This window comes from Nansenia antarctica, assembly GCF_963989245.1.
Source record: "Nansenia antarctica genome assembly, contig: SUPER_18_unloc_1, whole genome shotgun sequence".
Taxonomy (NCBI): Eukaryota; Metazoa; Chordata; class Actinopteri; order Argentiniformes; family Microstomatidae; genus Nansenia; species Nansenia antarctica.
The window spans coordinates 975,608-994,626 of NW_027663467.1; the positions used below are offsets into that span (position 1 = coordinate 975,608).

A 19,019-nucleotide genomic window follows, 5' to 3' on the forward strand; every position below is an offset into this window, starting at 1 on the left:
AGGAGAAAGGAAATAAGCGTACAAGTGCAAGATGAAATAAACACACACTAGCTAAAAGCTAGGCAAAAAAAACACCTTCTCGAAACCCTTCTTGAAACCCATACCGTGTCTATCTCAGTGTCAAGGGCACACTAGTAGTGGTGTGGTTTCAGGCGGGATTTGAACTCACAACCTTCCGATCACAAGTCCAACTCACTATCCACTAGACCACCACTATCCCTCAGAAGTGGACTCACTGTCTCCTTGCTCGTCCAGCTTCTCAATGGTGGATTTGGGAAGGGTCATCTGTAGGGCACACCACAGGGCAGTGCGGGACTTCCATGTGGTTGTACAGAGGTCCCTCAGTGCTGTGGCAAGCTGCAGGATTTTGTCTATCACAAAATAAGCAGACAAAACTCATGTCATTTAACACCTTCCTGTTGTAGGCCTTTTTATTAGAACTGAGCAAGCTGCCCATCAATAATACATGAAGGCAAAAAAGATAGTTGTGCAACATTCCCAGGAAAGAATATAGAGGGCGCAATTGAATCACAAATCGTCAATACAATATTGGAAGACATCATTGATAAATGCAGGATGAGCTTAAAAAAACTAAAAGAAGTGGCTAATTTATTACATGGTAGTGTTGAATTACCTCTGTCCTCTCTGAAATGAGCACTACTCTGCCTTTGCCTGTTGGACGTGTTGATTTCCTCTTCGCGTCTGGCTTTGGTAAAGTAAATAGCCTGTCGGTGTCTGTCCAAAGCTGAGAAAATGTTGGCATGGAGGGGGAAGCTGCGCACACGCTCCATTTTACCCAGAAGGCTCACCACTTAAGATGTAATAAAACAATTAATACTACAGGTAAAGGTATGACCGCAAATTAATTTGAAACACTTGCTTTACTTCAGTAGATGAGTGTCAATCTCACACAGCAGCTGTTATGTACATAAATATCCTATTTTGTGTGACTGTAGACAGTTTAAAAGACAATAACTTGAAATCTCACCCTGGCCTGTTCTCTTATCTGGTCCACTATGAGACAGTCGACTCTTGAAGGGTTTGGTGGGATCTTGGGAAGGGTGCAATCAGCTGCAATCAGTTTTCCTGGATAGCTCTTGATAAGGATGACCTCTGTCTAAAACAGAAAACATATAAAGAAAATGTTACACCAAACAGTCAAACCATATATACAAAACATAGTATGCTTAGATATATTATAAGCAAGTAATATACAGTGGTGACATGAGCAGAGATGTACTACTCATTTGGAAATCTGGGATTAGTAGTTCCCTCAGCTGTTCACCAAAGGGTGACCGCTTTGTTGTTTGAATTTAGGCCTAACCCTAATAAATGTTGTCTTCTTTCCACACTCATAAAATTGGGCTCATATTCTCAATGCTCACCTCCTTCCTCTCCTTCTCCAAGACCCTCCATTGCTCATAACACTCCTCCAAGTGGAAGTGGAGCTGACTCATGGGTCCTCTGTTCTTCATCATCCTTGGGGACCTGATCCCTGTCATCCCAGGATACATACCCTCTCCACCAGACCTCATCAGGTCATCGAAGTACGGGTTGAAACCTGCAAAGTCACTGTTTGGCAACAAGTCACTCAGGTCGATGAGGGGAATGGGGCTGCCATAAGGGAATGATGATCTGGAGTTGTAGTTCATCGGCACGTGACAGGAGCTCTGTCTATGATCATTTACTGGGTTCATGTAAGGCAAAAAAGGTTGGGTCTTTCCCGTGCCATTTCCTCCTCCAAATCTCTGAGATCTATTCATGCTCCCAAGTAGGTCGATGCAAGGGTTCTGCAGGAGCCCCTGTTTCTTTTCCCCCTCTCTTATATGAGTGCCTGTCTGGGGCCGTGGCTTCCCGTCAAAGTGCCGCTGGGTACATCCCTCACCCACTAGGCCAGCCATATGCATCCTGTTCTTGTCCAGCTGCATTTCAAAGTCACCATCCCCAGCTCCCCTCCTCAGCCCATCCATGCCTGTCACAACCTGGTTCTGTCCTGTCCGGCTCTGGAGGGTCGGCCCATCCTCCTGACTGTAATCTGGAATACATGATGCACCTCTCTGCATTTGCTGGGAGTGCTGCGGTACAAATTCTGACACAGAGTGTGACAGCATTTTGGACGGCCCAGATGATACACAGTTTCCTCTTGGCTGCTTGAGTTTATTTTGCATCTGGTTCTGTTGGCTGTGATGGGGAGCATACTGACTCAGGCTCAGGTTCATGGAGTGGGAGTAGGGTCCTTTCTGGGTGGCCATCTTATTTGGATAAGAACTTCGAGGATTCAAAGATGCAATGAGTGCTTTTGGTTGCTGAAAGTATTCAACATGTTGTGGACCAAACCCAGATGTATCTCTAGAACCAAAGTCACTCTGCAATGGGTGTTTCCTTAACCCTCCATCAGTCTCTCTTTGCACAGCTCCAAGCTCCCCTCCCAGCTCCTTTTTGAACTGTATGGTTTGAGTGCTGTGCGCTGGTATTCTGGAGCTGGTAAAATTCCTCTGTTCAGTCATGCTGTCCTCATATTGCATCTGCACTGTCTGTCTGCTCTGGGGCTCCCTGCCACATGAGTTGTCCTGCTGCTCACCCACCATTAAAGCCTGGATTCTGCTGGCCAGCTTGTTGACATCTTGCATGGTACGGTTTGGTCCTGGCTTGGTCCTTCTGGGCTTGACACTGCTTTGGCACTGAGGTGCAAACGCATCAATGTGATCAGAGAAAGCATTCAATGAACCACTGAACCCTCCAACCTTTTCATTTGCATTGTACTCCTCGTGTTTATTCTGTCTAGGCTTTGGCAGGTAGGAGTTCCCCACATTGGGCACAATGGGCAGGTGAAGAAGACCTGGCGGCTTCTGCACTTGTTTGGTCTGTAGGGAGTAGGCGTCCATATCTCCATTGCAGGAAGAAAAGAGCCACTGCTCACTGTTGTCAACGCCATTGAAACGCTGATAACACTCTTCAGAATCTCTGTTCATTGACTGTCCTTGTGCTTTATCGAAAGGCTCAGAATAAACATGGTTTGGCGGAAAGGCATAGTGGGGCTGGATTTTTGACTCAGACTGGAAGTACTGTGGACAATCCTCCCTCATTGAATTAGGAGACCAGATAGATTTCAAATCGGATGGTGTCCTGGAAGGGGAATTGAGAATGTAAAGGTTAACATATGGCTCTTTTCCATTGACCAGACCGGGACGGCACAGGACGGCACAGTTTTGTATATCTTACCCGTACCGTATTTTCAGAAACGCTTCTCCATTATACTCAACAGACCTGGAGCGAGCCGGGACAGTAGGAGGAGTTAAGCGTCATAAGAGCACTTCACTTTAATAAGTGCCGCTATACAGCTCAACGGGGGTAAATGCGACATTAATTATGTCAAAATGCAGCACTATCCTGCACAGATCAGCCTTAAAACATGTAACATTAGATATATAAAGTTAGACAGGGAGCGATGTATTTCTATGGAAAGGCTGTGCTTGACGCTTCCATTGGACTGACGCCGGGGCGCTCATACAATCTCTGCGTTTGTTGCAGAGGAACAGGGTGCTCCGGTGTCTTGTTCGGTAGTCTTAATTTATACAGCATATGGATGTTACGTGCCTGTTACTTGCTGTTTTAATAATTTTATTTAGCCTATATAGCACAAGTCATGCATTGAATGTAACCTCAAGTGCTGAACAGTATTAAGTAAACCACATGTGTGAGTGTCCGCATCATCGTTATCGAAAAACGCACACATTTTTCAAATCTTTATTAATAAATAATTACAGAAAAAGTAAATGACATTTGCCTAAAGCGAAATCTGTTGTGGTATTTAAAAATGGCGGTTAGCGGTGAACTGGAATATCAACCTGGGATGAGGTTATTGTGACGATTTCCATTGACCAATCAACGGTCTGCAGCATCACAAATCGTAGCAGATAGTAAATGTAGCTAAAATCAGTACGGGTACTACGGCCCGGTACGGCCCAGTTGGCAGTGGAGAAAGTAAAACAAACCGGGCGCACGCATTCTGGTACGGTACGGGACGGTAGTGGAGAAGCGCAATAGTACCAGGCATGAAAATGGGTCAGGGGTGAAAAAGGTGAGAAGGATACCTGCTAGGGGGTCCCAGGGTTAGATAGATAGACTTTATTTGTCATTGCTACAGTACAGGTACCAAACAACGACATTTAGGAGGGGAGGCTCCCCTGGTGTTTAGGAAAGGAAAAAGAAACACATTTTTAGAAAAAGCATAGATGCATAAAATCACAAGAAGGTAAGGAGCTGGTTTACATCAATAGGGGCTATGTACACAATCCACTGTACTATACTGCACGGATAGTCAACTAGGGTTGTCATATTTCACAACAAAGTATTTTTTCACATTGTAGCAGTCTCTAGGCACAGAGGGAGATCGACACAGAGGAATGGTACAGAATATGAGTTTATTTAGTACAGCACAGCTCAGCACCGTCACTGACGTGCTGAGCGAGTCTTTTCCCCCCCCCGCTGCTTCTCCCTTTCGGGACCCGCTCCGTCCGCTGCTGGCAGAGCCCTCGCTCTCGCCCCGCTATTCCGCTCCTGGCAGAGCCCTCGCTCCCGCCCCGCTAGTCCTCCCTTTCGGGACCCGCTCCGTCTCTGGTGGAGAGGGAACCAGTTAGACTGTCTCCCCACAGAGGGCGTTCTTAATCCCATCGAACGCTACTTGGCATCGCTCACTCCATTGGACCGGATCCGGGGCCCCCTTCCGGGTGAGGTCGGTAAGGGGGCTGGCCAGCTCCGAGAACCCCGGCACAAACTGCCGGTAGTAGCTGGCCAGTCCCAGGAACCGCCTCACATCCTTCCGGGTCCTGGGCCGCGGGGCGGCGGCGATCGCAGTGGTTTTGTCCACCTGCGGTCGCACCTCCCCACCGCCCAGGATGTACCCCAGATACCGGATCTCCCCCCGCCCGATCACGCACTTCGCCGGGTTCGCCGTCAGCCCCGCCTGCCTCAGCGACTGTAGTACCGCAGCCACCCTCTGCATATGCTGCGGCCAGGTGTCCGCATAGACGACAATGTCATCTACGTACGCCGCAGCATACGCAGAGTGCGGCCGCAGAATACGGTCCATCAGCCGCTGAAACGTGGCCGGGGCCCCAAACAACCCGAACGGAAGCGCGGTGAACTGGAATAACCCCCGCGGGGTAGAGAATGCCGTTTTTTCCCGGGCTACCGACGATAATGGTATCTGCCAGTACCCCTTCGTGCAATCCAATGTTGTGTAATATTTAGCCGTGCCAAGCCGGTCCAGGAGCTCGTCGACCCGGGGCATAGGGTAGGCATCGAATTTAGACACCGCGTTCACCCGTCTATAGTCCACACAGAACCGTACAGACCCATCGCGCTTTGTCACCAGCACGATGGGACTGCACCAGTCGCTATGCGACTCCTCGACCACGCCCAGTTTTAGCATAGAGTCTAATTCCCGGCTCACCACGTCTCGTTTGTGAGCCGGCAGCCTGTATGGCCGCGTACGTACCGTAACCCCCGGTGGCGTAACTATCTGATGCTCTATGAGGCGAGTACGACCGGGTATAGGGGAGAACACATCTGCGAACCTATGTTGCAATCGATCAACGTCCGCCCGCTGGTTCGCCGAGAGATGGTCGCCTACGCAGGCCGGGGCGCTAGTACTCGTTTTTGGGACCTCCGGCCCGAACTCATCCTGCTCGGGACGTAGCGTCACCAGGGAAACAGGGACCACGTCCTTCCATTTTTTTAATAGGTTAATGTGGTATATTTGCGTGCAATCCCCTCTATCCGACCGCACTACCTCGTAGTCTACATCCCCAATTCGCCGTGTGACCACGAACGGCCCTTGCCACTTGGCGAGTAATTTAGAGCTAGACGTGGGCAGTAATACGAGGACTTTGTCTCCCGGTGCGAAATTGCGTAGTCTAGTCCCTCTGTCGTACAGCCGTTTCTGACGCTCCTGGGCCTCGAGCAAATGCTCCCGTGACATAACCCCCAGTGCGTGGAGCTTTGCTCGTAGGTCCAGGACGTATTGTATTTCATTCTTACTGTCACTAGACCCTTCCTCCCAGCTTTCTTTAATCAGGTCTAGGACGCCCCGTGGCTTGCGCCCGTATAGGAGCTCAAAGGGGGAAAACCCCGTGGAAGCCTGGGGTACTTCCCGCACTGCGAACAACAGAGGGTCTAACCACTTATGCCAATTACGACTATCTTCGTGAATGAACTTACGGATCATTGACTTAAGCGTCCGATTGAACCGCTCACACAGCCCGTCGGTGGCTGGGTGGTACACGCTCGTTCGGACCGCCTTAATGTCTAACAACCCGTAAAGTTCCCTGAGTGTTCGTGACATAAAGTTAGTGCCTTGGTCGGTGAGGATCTCTTTCGGGATCCCCACCCGGGAGATGACCTGGAATAACGCCTGTGCTACACTCTTTGCAGAGATAGTACGAAGCGGTATTGCCTCGGGGTATCGAGTCGCGTAGTCTATGAGGACTAACACGAACCGATAGCCCTGTGAGCAACGTTCAAATGGCCCGATTATATCCATCCCAATCCGGTCGAATGGTGCCTCTACCAGGGGAAGGGGGCACAACGGTGCCCTGGGCACGGCCGGGGGATTGACTAATTGGCACTCGCGGCAGGATGCACACCACAGATGCACCTCTGCCCGAATCCCCGGCCAATAAAATCGAGCCATTATCCGATTGAGTGTTTTGTCGTATCCCAAGTGGCCCGCCATAGGGTTATAATGCGCCGCCTGAAATATAGCTTTCCGGCGGCTCCTAGGTACCAACAACTGGGTCGTTTCCTCGTCCCTGCGAGTGTCACGACTCACTCTATACAGTCTGTCCCTAATCAATACAAAATACGGGTGGGCGCGCACAGCGTCTGGCCGTACCAGCACACCATCAATACTGATCACCTGGTCATAGGCGGAGCGTAGAGTGGCGTCGCGAGACTGCTCGAGGGGGAAGTCGGCTACTGGAGGGAACGCAGGCGGCGGATCTGCGGGTGCCGGACCCACCGCCTCCTCCGGCTCCTCGGCAGCGTCGGACGCCCTCGCATCAGCGCAGAGCACTGCGCACGCCTCACATTTCCCTGTCGGTCGTGCACGCACCCCCGTGGTTTCCCCTAATACCTGCGGAAACCCAGCCCAATCTGACCCCAAAACTAGGGGGTGCATGAGGCTCGGACTAACCGCCGCCTTGACACTATATTTTTTCCCCCCATAACGAATTTCGATGGGGACCACCGGATACTGGTGACAATCCCCATGTATACACAGTATCCCAACCCGCGATGCCTCTAACAATGCCCCGGGTCGAACCAGGCGCTGGTGGATCATGGTCTGTTGGGCGCCAGAATCCAACAGCGCCTGGTGCGTCTCACGCTGTACCCTTACTGGGATGTAAAACGCCTGTCCTGGACGCGGGGGAGGGGTCGGACTGCCGACGACGCGGATTACCTGACCCACCTCCATCTCGGGGCATTCCCGGCGGAGGTGGCCAGGCTGTCCGCATCGCCAGCATCCCTCCTCTACCGCTCGTGGGGCCGTCTGTGGGGTGGAGGTTGGCCCCCCGTGTGTGTTCCTCCCCCCGGTGTCCAGCCCCGTCCTCCGGGCTGGCGTTGGTGGCTCCCGCCGCGGCTCCACCCCAGGCCGTACCCCAGGCCGCGCCCCGCCGGCCCGTTGGCGCGGAGCCGGGGTCGGGGTAGGGCGCGGGCCCGGGGCTGGGCCCGGGGCTGGAACCTGCGGTCGAGGCAGGTGGTTGTCGGGGAAGGGGTCGAGAATGGCCTCCGGCGCGTCCCGCACCCCCCTCCTCTGGGCCCGAACCGGTGGCTCGGTGCGGTCCAGTAGCTCGCGGAGCATGGCCCGCTGCTCCGCCTGTCCCCGCATCAACTCCGCCGCCATCACCTCCTGCGCCTGTAGCATCCGGGCCAGGTGCGCCACCACCTGGACCGATGAGTCCATGGTCCTCTGGGCGTGTGTGCCGACCCCCTCTCTGTGCCCCACGTTGGGCGCCAGATGTAGCAGTCTCTAGGCACAGAGGGAGATCGACACAGAGGAATGGTACAGAATATGAGTTTATTTAGTACAGCACAGCTCAGCACCGTCACTGACGTGCTGAGCGAGTCTTTCCCCCCCCCCGCTGCTTCTCCCTTTCGGGACCCGCTCCGTCCGCTGCTGGCAGAGCCCTCGCTCTCGCCCCGCTATTCTGCTCCTGGCAGAGCCCTCGCTCCCGCCCCGCTAGTCCTCCCTTTCGGGACCCGCTCTGTCCGCTGCTGGCAGAGCCCTCGCTCTCGCCCCGCTATTCCGCTCCTGGCAGAGCCCTCGCTCTCGCCCCGCTAGTCCTCCCTTTCGGGACCCGCTCCGTCCGCCCGGCTCCCTGCACCTCACCCCCTTTCGGGGTCTCGTGCGTCCTCGCCGCGGATCTCTCTCTTGGTCTCTCCGTGTCTCCGTGCGGCAGGTACTTCCTGCCCTACTCATCTCCCGAGGGAACAAACACACACAGGTTAAATAGACCAGTGGAACAATGAGTCTGATCACTGACACCTGTCCGTAATCAGCCCATCATTCCCCTCCAATGGCAGTCTAGCTCCCTCTGCAGGCCAGAACGCGCCATGTTCCCCACACACATTATTTTAAAGTGTCACAGTTTGCAGGCTTGAAAATGTACATGTTTGTGCCTCAGCACTAGCTGCCATACAATCCGTCCGGACTGTCCTGGGCCCAGAACTTAGGCCTTTTCTGTGTTCAGGGCCTTGACGGCCCTGTGGTAGAAGCTGTCCTTCAGTCTGTTTGTCTTAGCGGCCGGGGTCCTGTACCTCCTGTTCGAGGGCAGCTTGACAAAGTGTTCGTGCCCAGGGTGGGTCGGGTCATTGGAGATCTTGGAGGCCCTCCTGAGACAGCGTGTTTTGTACAGCTCCTCCAGAGAGGGGAGGGGGGCGCCGGTGATCCTCTGTGCTGTTCTCACGACTCTCTGTAGGTCGCTTCTCTCCGCTGCCGTGCAGCTGTGGAACCAGTTGGAGATGCCGAAGGTGAGGATGCTCTCCACTGCGCCGTGGTAGAAGGCCACCAGCATCTCCTTCTTGCTGTGTTGTTTCTTGAGGCATCTCAGGGTGTATAGCCGCTGTTGTGCCCTCTTGATGGTGCCTTTAGTGTTGTCCTTCCAGGCCAGGTCATCCCGCATGTTGTGTCCCAGGAATCGGAGGTTTGAGACTATCTCCACGCTCTCTCCGTCGATGAGCAGGGGCAGGATCTCGGACTTTTTCCTCCTGAAGTCTAGGATGAATTCCTGGGTCTTTCACTTGTTTAACAGCAGGTTGTTAACCTTGCACAGCTTGCTCAATTGCTCTACCTCATCCCTGTACGCCGCCTCGTCCCCCCCCGAGATACATCCCACCACGGTGGTGTCGTCTGCAAACTTTACGATGTAGTTGCTGGGGTGGATGGGGGTGAAGTCGTGGGTGTAGAGGTTGTAGAGGATGGGGCTTAGCACGCAGCCCTGGGGTGACCCAGTGCTGAGGCTGAGGGCTGTGGAGGTGTGGGGGCCCACCCGCACCCTCTGGGGGCGGTCGGTCAGGAAGTCCTTGATCCACGCACATATAGAGTGTGATAGACCCAGGTCTAGTAGTTTGGTCACTAGCCTGTCTGGAAGGATGGTGTTAAAGGCGGAGCTGAAGTCCACGAAGAGCAGTCTCGCGTAGCTGTTTCCCCTCTCCAGGTGGGATAGAGTGGCGTGGAGAGTCGTCGCTATGGCGTCCTCTGTGGACCTGTGGGCTCTGTAGGCGAACTGGTATGGATCCAGGTTGGGCGGGAGGCGTGTGAGTATGTGGGCCCGGACTAGTTTCTCGAAGCACTTCATGATGATTGGTGTGAGTGCCACCGGGCGGTAGTCGTTTAGGCAGCTCACCGTGCTTTTCTTCGGGACTGGGATGATAGTTGAGGTTTTCAGGCAGGGTGGGACGGTTATGCTCCTCCCAAGTTTTTGGTGGAAAAATGAGCTTCCAAATGCTCATATCTGATTTCTTTTAGATTTACTCTAGTGGTGGTCACATGCAGAATTACAATATTGCACAAAAACAAAAGTATGAATGTATAATTAAGTGCAAATAAAGTATCTTTACATGTCCACATATGCTGTATAAGAGACGGGACTGACAACTTCTCTCATGAAATGCGCAGCTTTAATAAAGGGTTAGCGACTTCCATCACCAGTTGAGCGACTTGAGTCATTCTCTTCTTTCTCTCAGCAAACACGTTGCTGTACGTTGCACTCTATTACGACCGACACCAGTGTGAGTAACTTTACCTGACCAACAGCCCAAGGCACCTCGTGCTAGGGATGCACCGAAAGTTCGGCCACCGAATGTATTCGGCCGAATAATAGCAAAAAAAGCACATTCGGTATTGGGCCGAATGAGTGAAAAGACCACCGAATAGTAGCAGTTTACCGCCAAATAGTAGCAGGGTTGTTCCTGCATAGAGAATTATGAGGCGGCCGTCTCCGTCATATTTCTTGCCGCCTCCAGCTCTCATCAAAACTCAGTCGTATTTGACAGTCGTATTTTCTACAAGCGTTGCACTCTGTGTATTTATGTCATTTCTAACTGCAATTATGGCATTGCGCCGACATGGTGGCGGGGGCGCTATTTAACCCTAACCCTGGTGGCGCTGTACTGCAAATAAGCTTAGCTTTCGTGTTTACTAGCGAAATAGCTGTGCACACAAGACAAAACAGAGAACCGGCGCTTGCTGTTTCATTATCCAGAATGACAAGTTGAGCCTACTAGCGTTAGTCAGTGCTACTTTTAATGTATTATTTGCAAAATTATCAGTTTTGAAGTCTATCAGGGTTTTCAATCGCTGAAAAGTTCTATTGATCAGACAGTCAACAATAGGTTTTAGACTGACATGGTACTACTGCCATTAACAAGGACTAACAAACTTTCTCTGTCATAACACCTCATTTTGTGCCAGGAAAAAACCTGAGTAGATGACAGATTTTTTGATGAAACGATCAAAAGTCAGGGCTTGACATTAACTTTTTCAGGTACGGTACTTGTCCTTCGGACAAGTGAACTTATCTTTTACTTGTCCGAGAGCTCAAGTTACTTGTCCAATTCCAAAGATTTTGAAAAAGCAATAATATTAATAATAATATATTATACTCTCACCGGCCACTTCATTAGGTACACCTTTTCAACTGCTTGTTAACGCAGATATCTAATCAGCCAATCATGTGGCAGCAACTCAATGCATTTAGGCATGTAGACATGGTCAAGACGATCTGCTGAAGTTCAAACCAAGCATCAGAATGGGAAATAAAGGTGATTTAAGTGACTTTGAACCTGGCATGGTTGTTGGTGCCAGACGGGCTGTTGTGTGATATTATAGTGTCAATATGGACCAAAATCTGAGGAATGTTTCCAGCACCTTGTTGAATCTATGCCACGAAGAATTATGGCAGTTCTGAAGGCAAAAGAGGGGGTCCAACCCCAAGGTGTGCCTAATGAAGTGGCCAGTGAGTATGTGTATGCAAATAACACATTTGACTACTATTGATTTGATAATGATGTATCCTTAATTTTCAAATGTATTCATTAAACAATATTTTGTAATTATTTTTAATTATTACGATGGGGTAATCAGTGATTACCCTAACCCTTTTAGATTAAGATTGGCCACAAAAGGGCTGAATATCTAGGAATATTTACAAAACAAATTGTAACTATAGTCCCTCCCACCGCTGGACTGGCCATACAATCTTTCTGCCCGCTGGCAGATGGGCCGCGCTAGTTTTGGGCCGGTCGGGCCGCCTTGGCCCCCCCCCAAAAAAAAAAAAAAAAAAAAAAAAATCCGCAGCCCAAAATAGCGCGGCATCAACTAGCGCTGAATCAAGCGGCGGCCCCCGTTTATACTAACACATGGGCTGGCCCAATCACACACCTGCTGTCCATCGGCCCCCTCCCCCACTCTGATCCCTCGGCCGACAACCCAAGTACAGTGTCATGTCCGTAGATAAGATAGTGAAAGGGGGTGCCCAGAAAACTAGGGAGAAAAAAAGTAAGAAGCTAGCAGAGGATGCCTCAAAATGTCAGAAACTGACAGATATGTTCTCTGCATCGACTGTGGGGGCTAGGCCTACTACAGCTGCGGCTGCCACAGCAAAATCTTTACCGCCAACTAACGTTAGCAGTAGCACTGATGTGCCGTTAGCAATTGAGGAGGAGACAGAGGACACAGCTAGAGAGGTAAGCAATGTTGTTACTTGGTTTTACAAAAGCAAAGTTATGTTAGTCGCTTGCATTGGCCAGATTAAGGGAGCAGCAGCAGAGAATGTCTTATGACTTATGCTAACCCGTACAGGCAGCATGATTGCATTGCGCTTCACCAGGACTTGGCTGGAATTCATGCACACACACAGTGATCTCTCTCGTGGTGTAACGTTAGTGCTGCTTGGCTGTGGACTCTATAGCTAACGTTAGATGGGGGTGTTCTGCATTTTGTGACTTTCTATTTTGTTGCTAGCTAGCAAGTTGAGGTATCACTGTCACTGACATAAATGCAATACCAACAATGGGTGTTAATAATACTTTTTATTTGAAAATAAAAATATTTAAAAAAAAATCTACACTAGCCTAGTTCAGAACTAATGAATGCTTTTTATTGCATGGAGAAATAAAACTCATGCAGTCTGCAACCCAATAATGTTGTCTTGCAACCTTCCATTTGAAATGACTGGGCTTCTGGTGTAACATAATGCAATCATGCAGCCTGTGTGTACATGTAAATGAGAACTTTGCTGATTTTGACAACCAGTTAGTTTACTTCTCTGTCCATGTCTTGTTGAACCAGGTTGAGCTGCTGCTGCCCTCCCCAGAAAAGCAGAGTGTCAGGGAAAAAGAGGAAAAGGAGAGAGAAAAATATGAAACAGAGGAAACAGAGTGCCACGTTCAGGACTTCAATTACTTTGCCTGTCCTGAGCCTTCCATGCTAGATCACTTTTTAGATTACCACCCTCAGCAGAGAACCAAAAATACAGCGGCACAAAAGTATTTCACATGTGCAGATGGCACCAGTAGGAAGTGGCTCACATATTGCGAAGAACAGCATACATTGTTTTGTTTTGTCTGTATGGCATTTGGCAATAGCACTGACCCCAGAAAATGTATTACTGGAATGACAGGATGGAGACGTGCGCAACAGAATGTGGAGGAGCATGAAAAGAGTGCTACACACCGAAAGTGTGCTGAAGCCTATTTTCTAAGAAGTAGAAAAGGAGATATCCAGAGCAAGTTTGCTGGCAGTCAGATGTCTGCTCATAGGCAGCAAGTAAGAAAGAAACGCCAGGTTTTGGAGTGTGTTGTGGATGTGGTGAAGGTGATAGGCAAGAGGGGCTTGAGCTACATAGGGGGTTTTACAAATGGTATATTCAACAGACTGCCAGCATGTTGATCGGCGGTGTCGAACCGATTGTGTTGGGCCGGTCTGAGCCACATGGCAGGGCCTAATTTTTGTCCCAGTCCAGCCCTGGTCCCTCCCCAATGGAAGCAATCTTATTTGCTAGCTTTTGGATAGTATCCTATATTCAAAGTGAGAAATCTATCATTAGTGTCATTCTGAAGTTCGCATTGCGATGTGCTGGTCTTAAAACTTCAAACCTAAAATATAGAACTACATGAAAATAAGCGGCATTGAGAAGAAGCGAATATGCGTTCACGCGAACGGCACTAGTGAATGAATGAATGAATGAATGAATGAATGGTCTTTATTGTCATTGATATAGTACAGGTACCAAACAACGAAATTTGGGAGGGGGGGCTCCCCTGGTGCTAGGAAAAAAAAACTAAAAACAAGAAGGGAAAAGAGCTGGTTTACATAAATAAAGGCTATGTACACTATCCACTATACTATACTATACAAATAAAACACTGTGCTGTACTCTATGCTATGCTATACCTATTCTAACATTTCCTATCTCTGAACCTTATGTACCCGAGGGTTGTCATATTGCACATAGTGTTATTGCACATTCATTTAAAGTGTCGCAGTTTGCAGGTTTGAAATGTTCACAGTTGTGTTTCAGTATTGCACTTGATTTCAATCTAGTAGCTGCCATCAAATTGTCTAGATTGTCCAGGGCCTAGAACCTAGGTCTTTGCTGTGTTCAGGGCCTGAATGGAAGGCCGATCTCACGACTCTCTGTAGTGCATTCCTCTCTGCGGCTGTGCAGCTGGAGAACCACACGCAGATGCAGTAGGTGAGGATGCTCTCCACTGCGCAGCGGTAGAAGGTCACAAGCGTGTGACCTTCTAGTGACAGGAGTGACTCCTGTCTAGTGACAGACTAGTGACTGAAATAGCCTCAGCGAGAATGAGGCGAGGCATCGCTTTTCTTGTATTTTTTTTTTTTACTATTCAGATCGGAAGGAGGAATTAATGTTTTGCAGATATTAATACATATTGATTTCTTTTTTTGTTTTGACTTGTCCATCGGACAACTGCAGGAGGAAGTCCACTTGTCCGAACATAAAATGTACTTGTCCCGGACAAGCGGACAAGCCTTAATGTCGAGCCCTGAAAGTGCAATGCTGTTCTTATATATTTATTTTCAGTTATTGTGCTTTGTTGGTATAGAGCCTAATGTCTGCTGGAATGTTCAATAAAAGTAAAAAAAAAAAAAAAACTTTGAAAAGCATGGATAAAAAGGAAAATGTATTTAGTTTATACAATGGTACAAAAATAAATGAAAAACTGCCGGTATGTATTTGGCCAATGTTTCCTTAAATTCGGCTTCGGCCAAGAATTTTAAATTCGGTGCATCCCTACCTCGCGCTCATAGCTACGCTGTATTGGCTCCCTTCACCAAGGAGTTTCACGCGTGCGCACATGATAGTTTCAGCCCTTCACACGCACAGCCCTTCACACGCACAGCCCTTCACACGCACGCACATGTTCGTCTTTTTTTTGTGGGTATGCTCCGCCAAAACCCCCCCTCAATTTCTCATTGGATCTACACGGTTCAGGTAGGTCACCAATTTTGGATTAAAAACTGCGAATTTCTCCGTAAGGTGAGTGATTTTCATGCCTGCATAGTACACTTCTAAGGAGGTAAATTACAATTGGATTCATCTAATCTATTGATTCAATGTACTTCTGATAATTTTTCATTTAAATTGTACTTCAAGTAATTTGAATATGACGTAACTCACTCTTCAGTATAGCAGCTTTCCATTGGATCAGCCTCTTCCAAGATATTTCTCCTTAGAGATGAAAAAGGTTATAACAGTTAAAACATATTTTACATTTTTTAAATATTGTTTACCTATAATTCAAATTGCACATTTTCACATTAAAAAGTTCAGGCCTTTGGATAGTTTTTCCAGATTATTAGAAGTTCAAGTGATCCTCAATTGTTAGTCAATGAGGATAGTGCAAGGCAGGAGATGGAACATGCGGTGGGTAATGCTGCTGCTACCACCAAGTATCTGAGTGCTTAAAGTGCACACTCGTTGCTATTAAGTCTTCATAAATGTCTCTATGATTTCAGAACACACTGACTCTTTTTTATTACTTATTACAATAACTTCCCAATAATTTCCCAGAATATCACTATCTCTCACAAGAAACTCTGTCACCTGCCTGCTTTTAACATTGTTCTGAATGCAATCAATTACCGTAATTGGTATGGATCATCATGAGCAGACCAGGGTGTGTAGGTGTTGTGAGGCTCCTTTGGCAGTTGGAGATCAGGTAGTGGAATAAAAGGCTGCGACAGCCTTCCATTGTCCCCTGTTCCACAGATCTGTAAGATAATGAAGCAAAAACGTATTAAACCCTTAACAAAGGGTAAGTGAAATATACAGTAGGTGATAAGTTGAACAGACAATACATTTTGCCTACTTCAACAGACAATTATCCATAATCTCAAATAATTTGTTACAATAAATGAGTGGTCCTCAATACTGTTCCTATGTATTTTTGTTTAAACATATTAGATTGTGTGAACACGTTTATGTTTTTCTTAGCACAATGCACTTTGATGTTATGCTGAGTATTATATATGTAGGCTATTTTGTCATTTGATTGAATGTAACATGTTAATATTGTTACATCATGTTTAATTGAGGAGTGATTTTTTAAAATAGTTTTCTAACTCTACCTTGATAAAAAAAACAATTTTACATAAGTCAATTTGGATAGGACCTAACACTTCCATTAGGCCTATCATTCTTTCCCTCACATTGACGTTCATATTGAAAGCCTATTGAAGACATCTCACCTGATGCTGGGATGACGAATCTGAACCAGATGAGACGCTTTGAAATCCATCAGACGCCATTGTCACTCCGCTTGGACTTGATTCCACTTCTTACTGCGTTATTGACCTGGAAATAAATGTATATGAACAGATATTAAAATGTAACTACATATTATGGTATGCTAATAAAAACAGGCAAGTTAGTCCAGGGATATGGATACCCCGCTTTAACCAAAATGACCAAATGTTAGTCGCAATAGCCCTGGTACGCTAACCCTTAAATGAACCCACACGTGATCTGCAAACGGGCCAAGATAATCCCGAGTAGAACAACATTTCAGAAAGTTCTGACTAAACAGTCATTAGTCACCAGACAGGCATGTAATATAGCTATATTATCTAGCTTTGATATGTGGCTTTGATCAGATCACTGCACTGAAATACAACTTCAACGAGTGCTCACCACAGTTCAGCTACCGAAATTCGATGTTCACATTTCAGGAACTAGACATACCCATCGCTAGCGAGTACAGATAGTTGAACTTGACCTTGGCCTTGCCAACCAGGGCCACTACTAAGTTCGCTTTACACATTTTACAAACCATATTTACTTCAGAAGTTGAACAAAAACAAAACAACGTTTCTACTAAAATGTGTTGATGATCATTTTCAGGTGGTCAGTCACACTTAATCCTACACAATACCAGTTACAGCCAGATTTAGCTAGCTAGCTGTCCATGGCATTTGCTGTCGGTGGCGATGTCAGTTTAGCTAGTAGCTGCTTACCTCCATCAATTCGCTGACAGGCTCTTGTCTTACGTTGTTTTTTAACAAGGATTTTACAGATTAAATAATCACAATTGATCACACGGATGAATAAAACAGCTAAAACTGTCTGACGCGGCAGAGCGCAATGACGGAGCAGACGGAATGGCGAGGAGCTTCTGATTTGATCTCGAGCTTGGCGGCTTGGAATGGAATGGACTTTATTTGTCATTGCTACAGTACAGGTACCAAACAACGACATTTAGGAGGGGTGGCTCCCCTGGTGTTAGGAAAGGGGGGAAAAAACACATTTTAGAAAAAGCATAAAAGCATAAAATCACAAGAAGGTAAGGAGCTGGTTTACATCAATAAAGGCTATGTACACAATCCACTGCACTATACTGCACAGATAGTCAACTAGGGTTGTCATATTGCACAAGGCTTGTTGAAACGACGGATCTCAGTCGATTGTCGACGACTATCTAAAATACTCGCTAATAGATTATTAGATAAAACACTTGGGTCACTTATCCATCCGGACCAAGTGGGCTTTATTAGACGTAGAAATGCTTCTGATAATGTGAGGCGCCTTATAAAGTGTCATGTCATCATGGCCCAGAGAGGGGGAGGGGAGGAGTAGCTGAGCGGCGAGAGTTTGGATTTGGACAAGATGGAGGGCTCAAGTTCATCAGAGTTATATTATATTACTATTAAGAGTTATAACTATTAAGAGTTATATTTCCTCTCGGTCTTCTTGGTTCTGGGGGCTATGCAGGCCTCTTCACTAGATCCCTTTTCTAAGAATATTCTGATGTCCTTGCGGGGCTGCCGAACAAGTGTGTACTCGTCTCGTATTCCACATCAGTACCAACGATAGGCACCCCCAGCTTAATGGAGTCCCCGAGGCTCAGGAGGTTTATTTTCATTTATTTTAATTTGAGTGTATATTTAATTTAACTAATATATATATATATAATAATAATAATAATAATAATAATAATAATAATAATAATAATACATTCGATTTATATAGCGCTTTTCCGAGGCTCAAAGACGCTGACAATATGGGCAAAACGGAAAACACAGAAACAACAAGCAACAGATAACATGAGCACATAGAACACAGAGGTAACGAACGGGGAAGGGGAGGTTGTATGCATGTCCATGGGGGGAGGGGGGTGGCAGGGTGAGGGGAGATGGTTAGGGATAGGGGAGGCTGTAGGCGTGGGAGAACAGGTAGGTTTTGAGGTGGGATTTAAAAGTGAGGAGTGAGGGTGAGTCTCTGAGTGGTTGAGGGAGAGAGTTCCAGAGGCGGGGTGCAGCTCTTGAAAAGGCACGGTGACCGAAGCCTTTGAGTTTTGAGGGTGGGACAGTGAGGGGAACAATGGATGAGGATCGGAGGGTACGGGTAGGGCGGTGGGGGAGAAGGAGGTCAGTCAGGTAAGGGGGGGCCAGGCTATGGAGGGCTTTGTATGTGAGGATGAGGACTTTGAATTGTATACGTTCTCATGGGCGTCACCACCATATATTTGGGGGGGGACGTGTCCCCCCCACCTTTGAAACAAGGTCGTTTGGACCCCCCCACATTTGCCATCAAAAATATGTTGCATGACTGGTCAGCGTTATTTTCATTGCTTCACAATCAAATCCGTTCCACTTTATGAGTAGGGGATTGCCCATATCCAGAAATCCACTCCGCGTTTTACTTCTGTTTTTAACACGGCAGCAGCAGCATCGGACACGCACGCAGATTCAAAACATTCAGACTGAGGCAAGACGATATTTAGATCATCCACCAAGATGGATATAAGGATTTTTTTTTCTAAGAAGAGAAAAGTAAGTCAAAGTCATCCAAGTTTTCCCGTGAGTGGCCAAACAGCAACATTGCTGTTATGCACACCTTGAAACTGGAAAAGCCAAATGTGGTGGAACCCCAGAGAAACAGAGACAGAGGCCAGGAGAATATATAATGATTTATTATGGATGATATAAACAA

At 47.7% G+C, this 19,019-nt stretch overlaps 1 protein-coding gene across 1 annotated transcript in view; it reads right to left on the minus strand.

Annotated features, from left to right (window-relative positions):
- Positions 1–213: 213 nt before the first annotated feature.
- LOC308173710 (meiosis-specific coiled-coil domain-containing protein MEIOC-like) overlaps positions 214–19,019 on the minus strand; it is a gene marked incomplete at both ends in the record, with an annotated part of 32,814 nt that continues 14,008 nt past the window's right edge. The window contains 6 exons of the mRNA XM_080550788.1: positions 214–371; positions 635–812; positions 989–1,117; positions 1,386–3,126; positions 5,220–5,686; positions 7,605–7,744. Of these exons, the coding sequence (XP_080406914.1) occupies positions 214–371; positions 635–812; positions 989–1,117; positions 1,386–3,126; positions 5,220–5,686; positions 7,605–7,744 (2,813 nt within the window). The remainder of the gene's footprint in view (positions 372–634; positions 813–988; positions 1,118–1,385; positions 3,127–5,219; positions 5,687–7,604; positions 7,745–19,019) is intronic.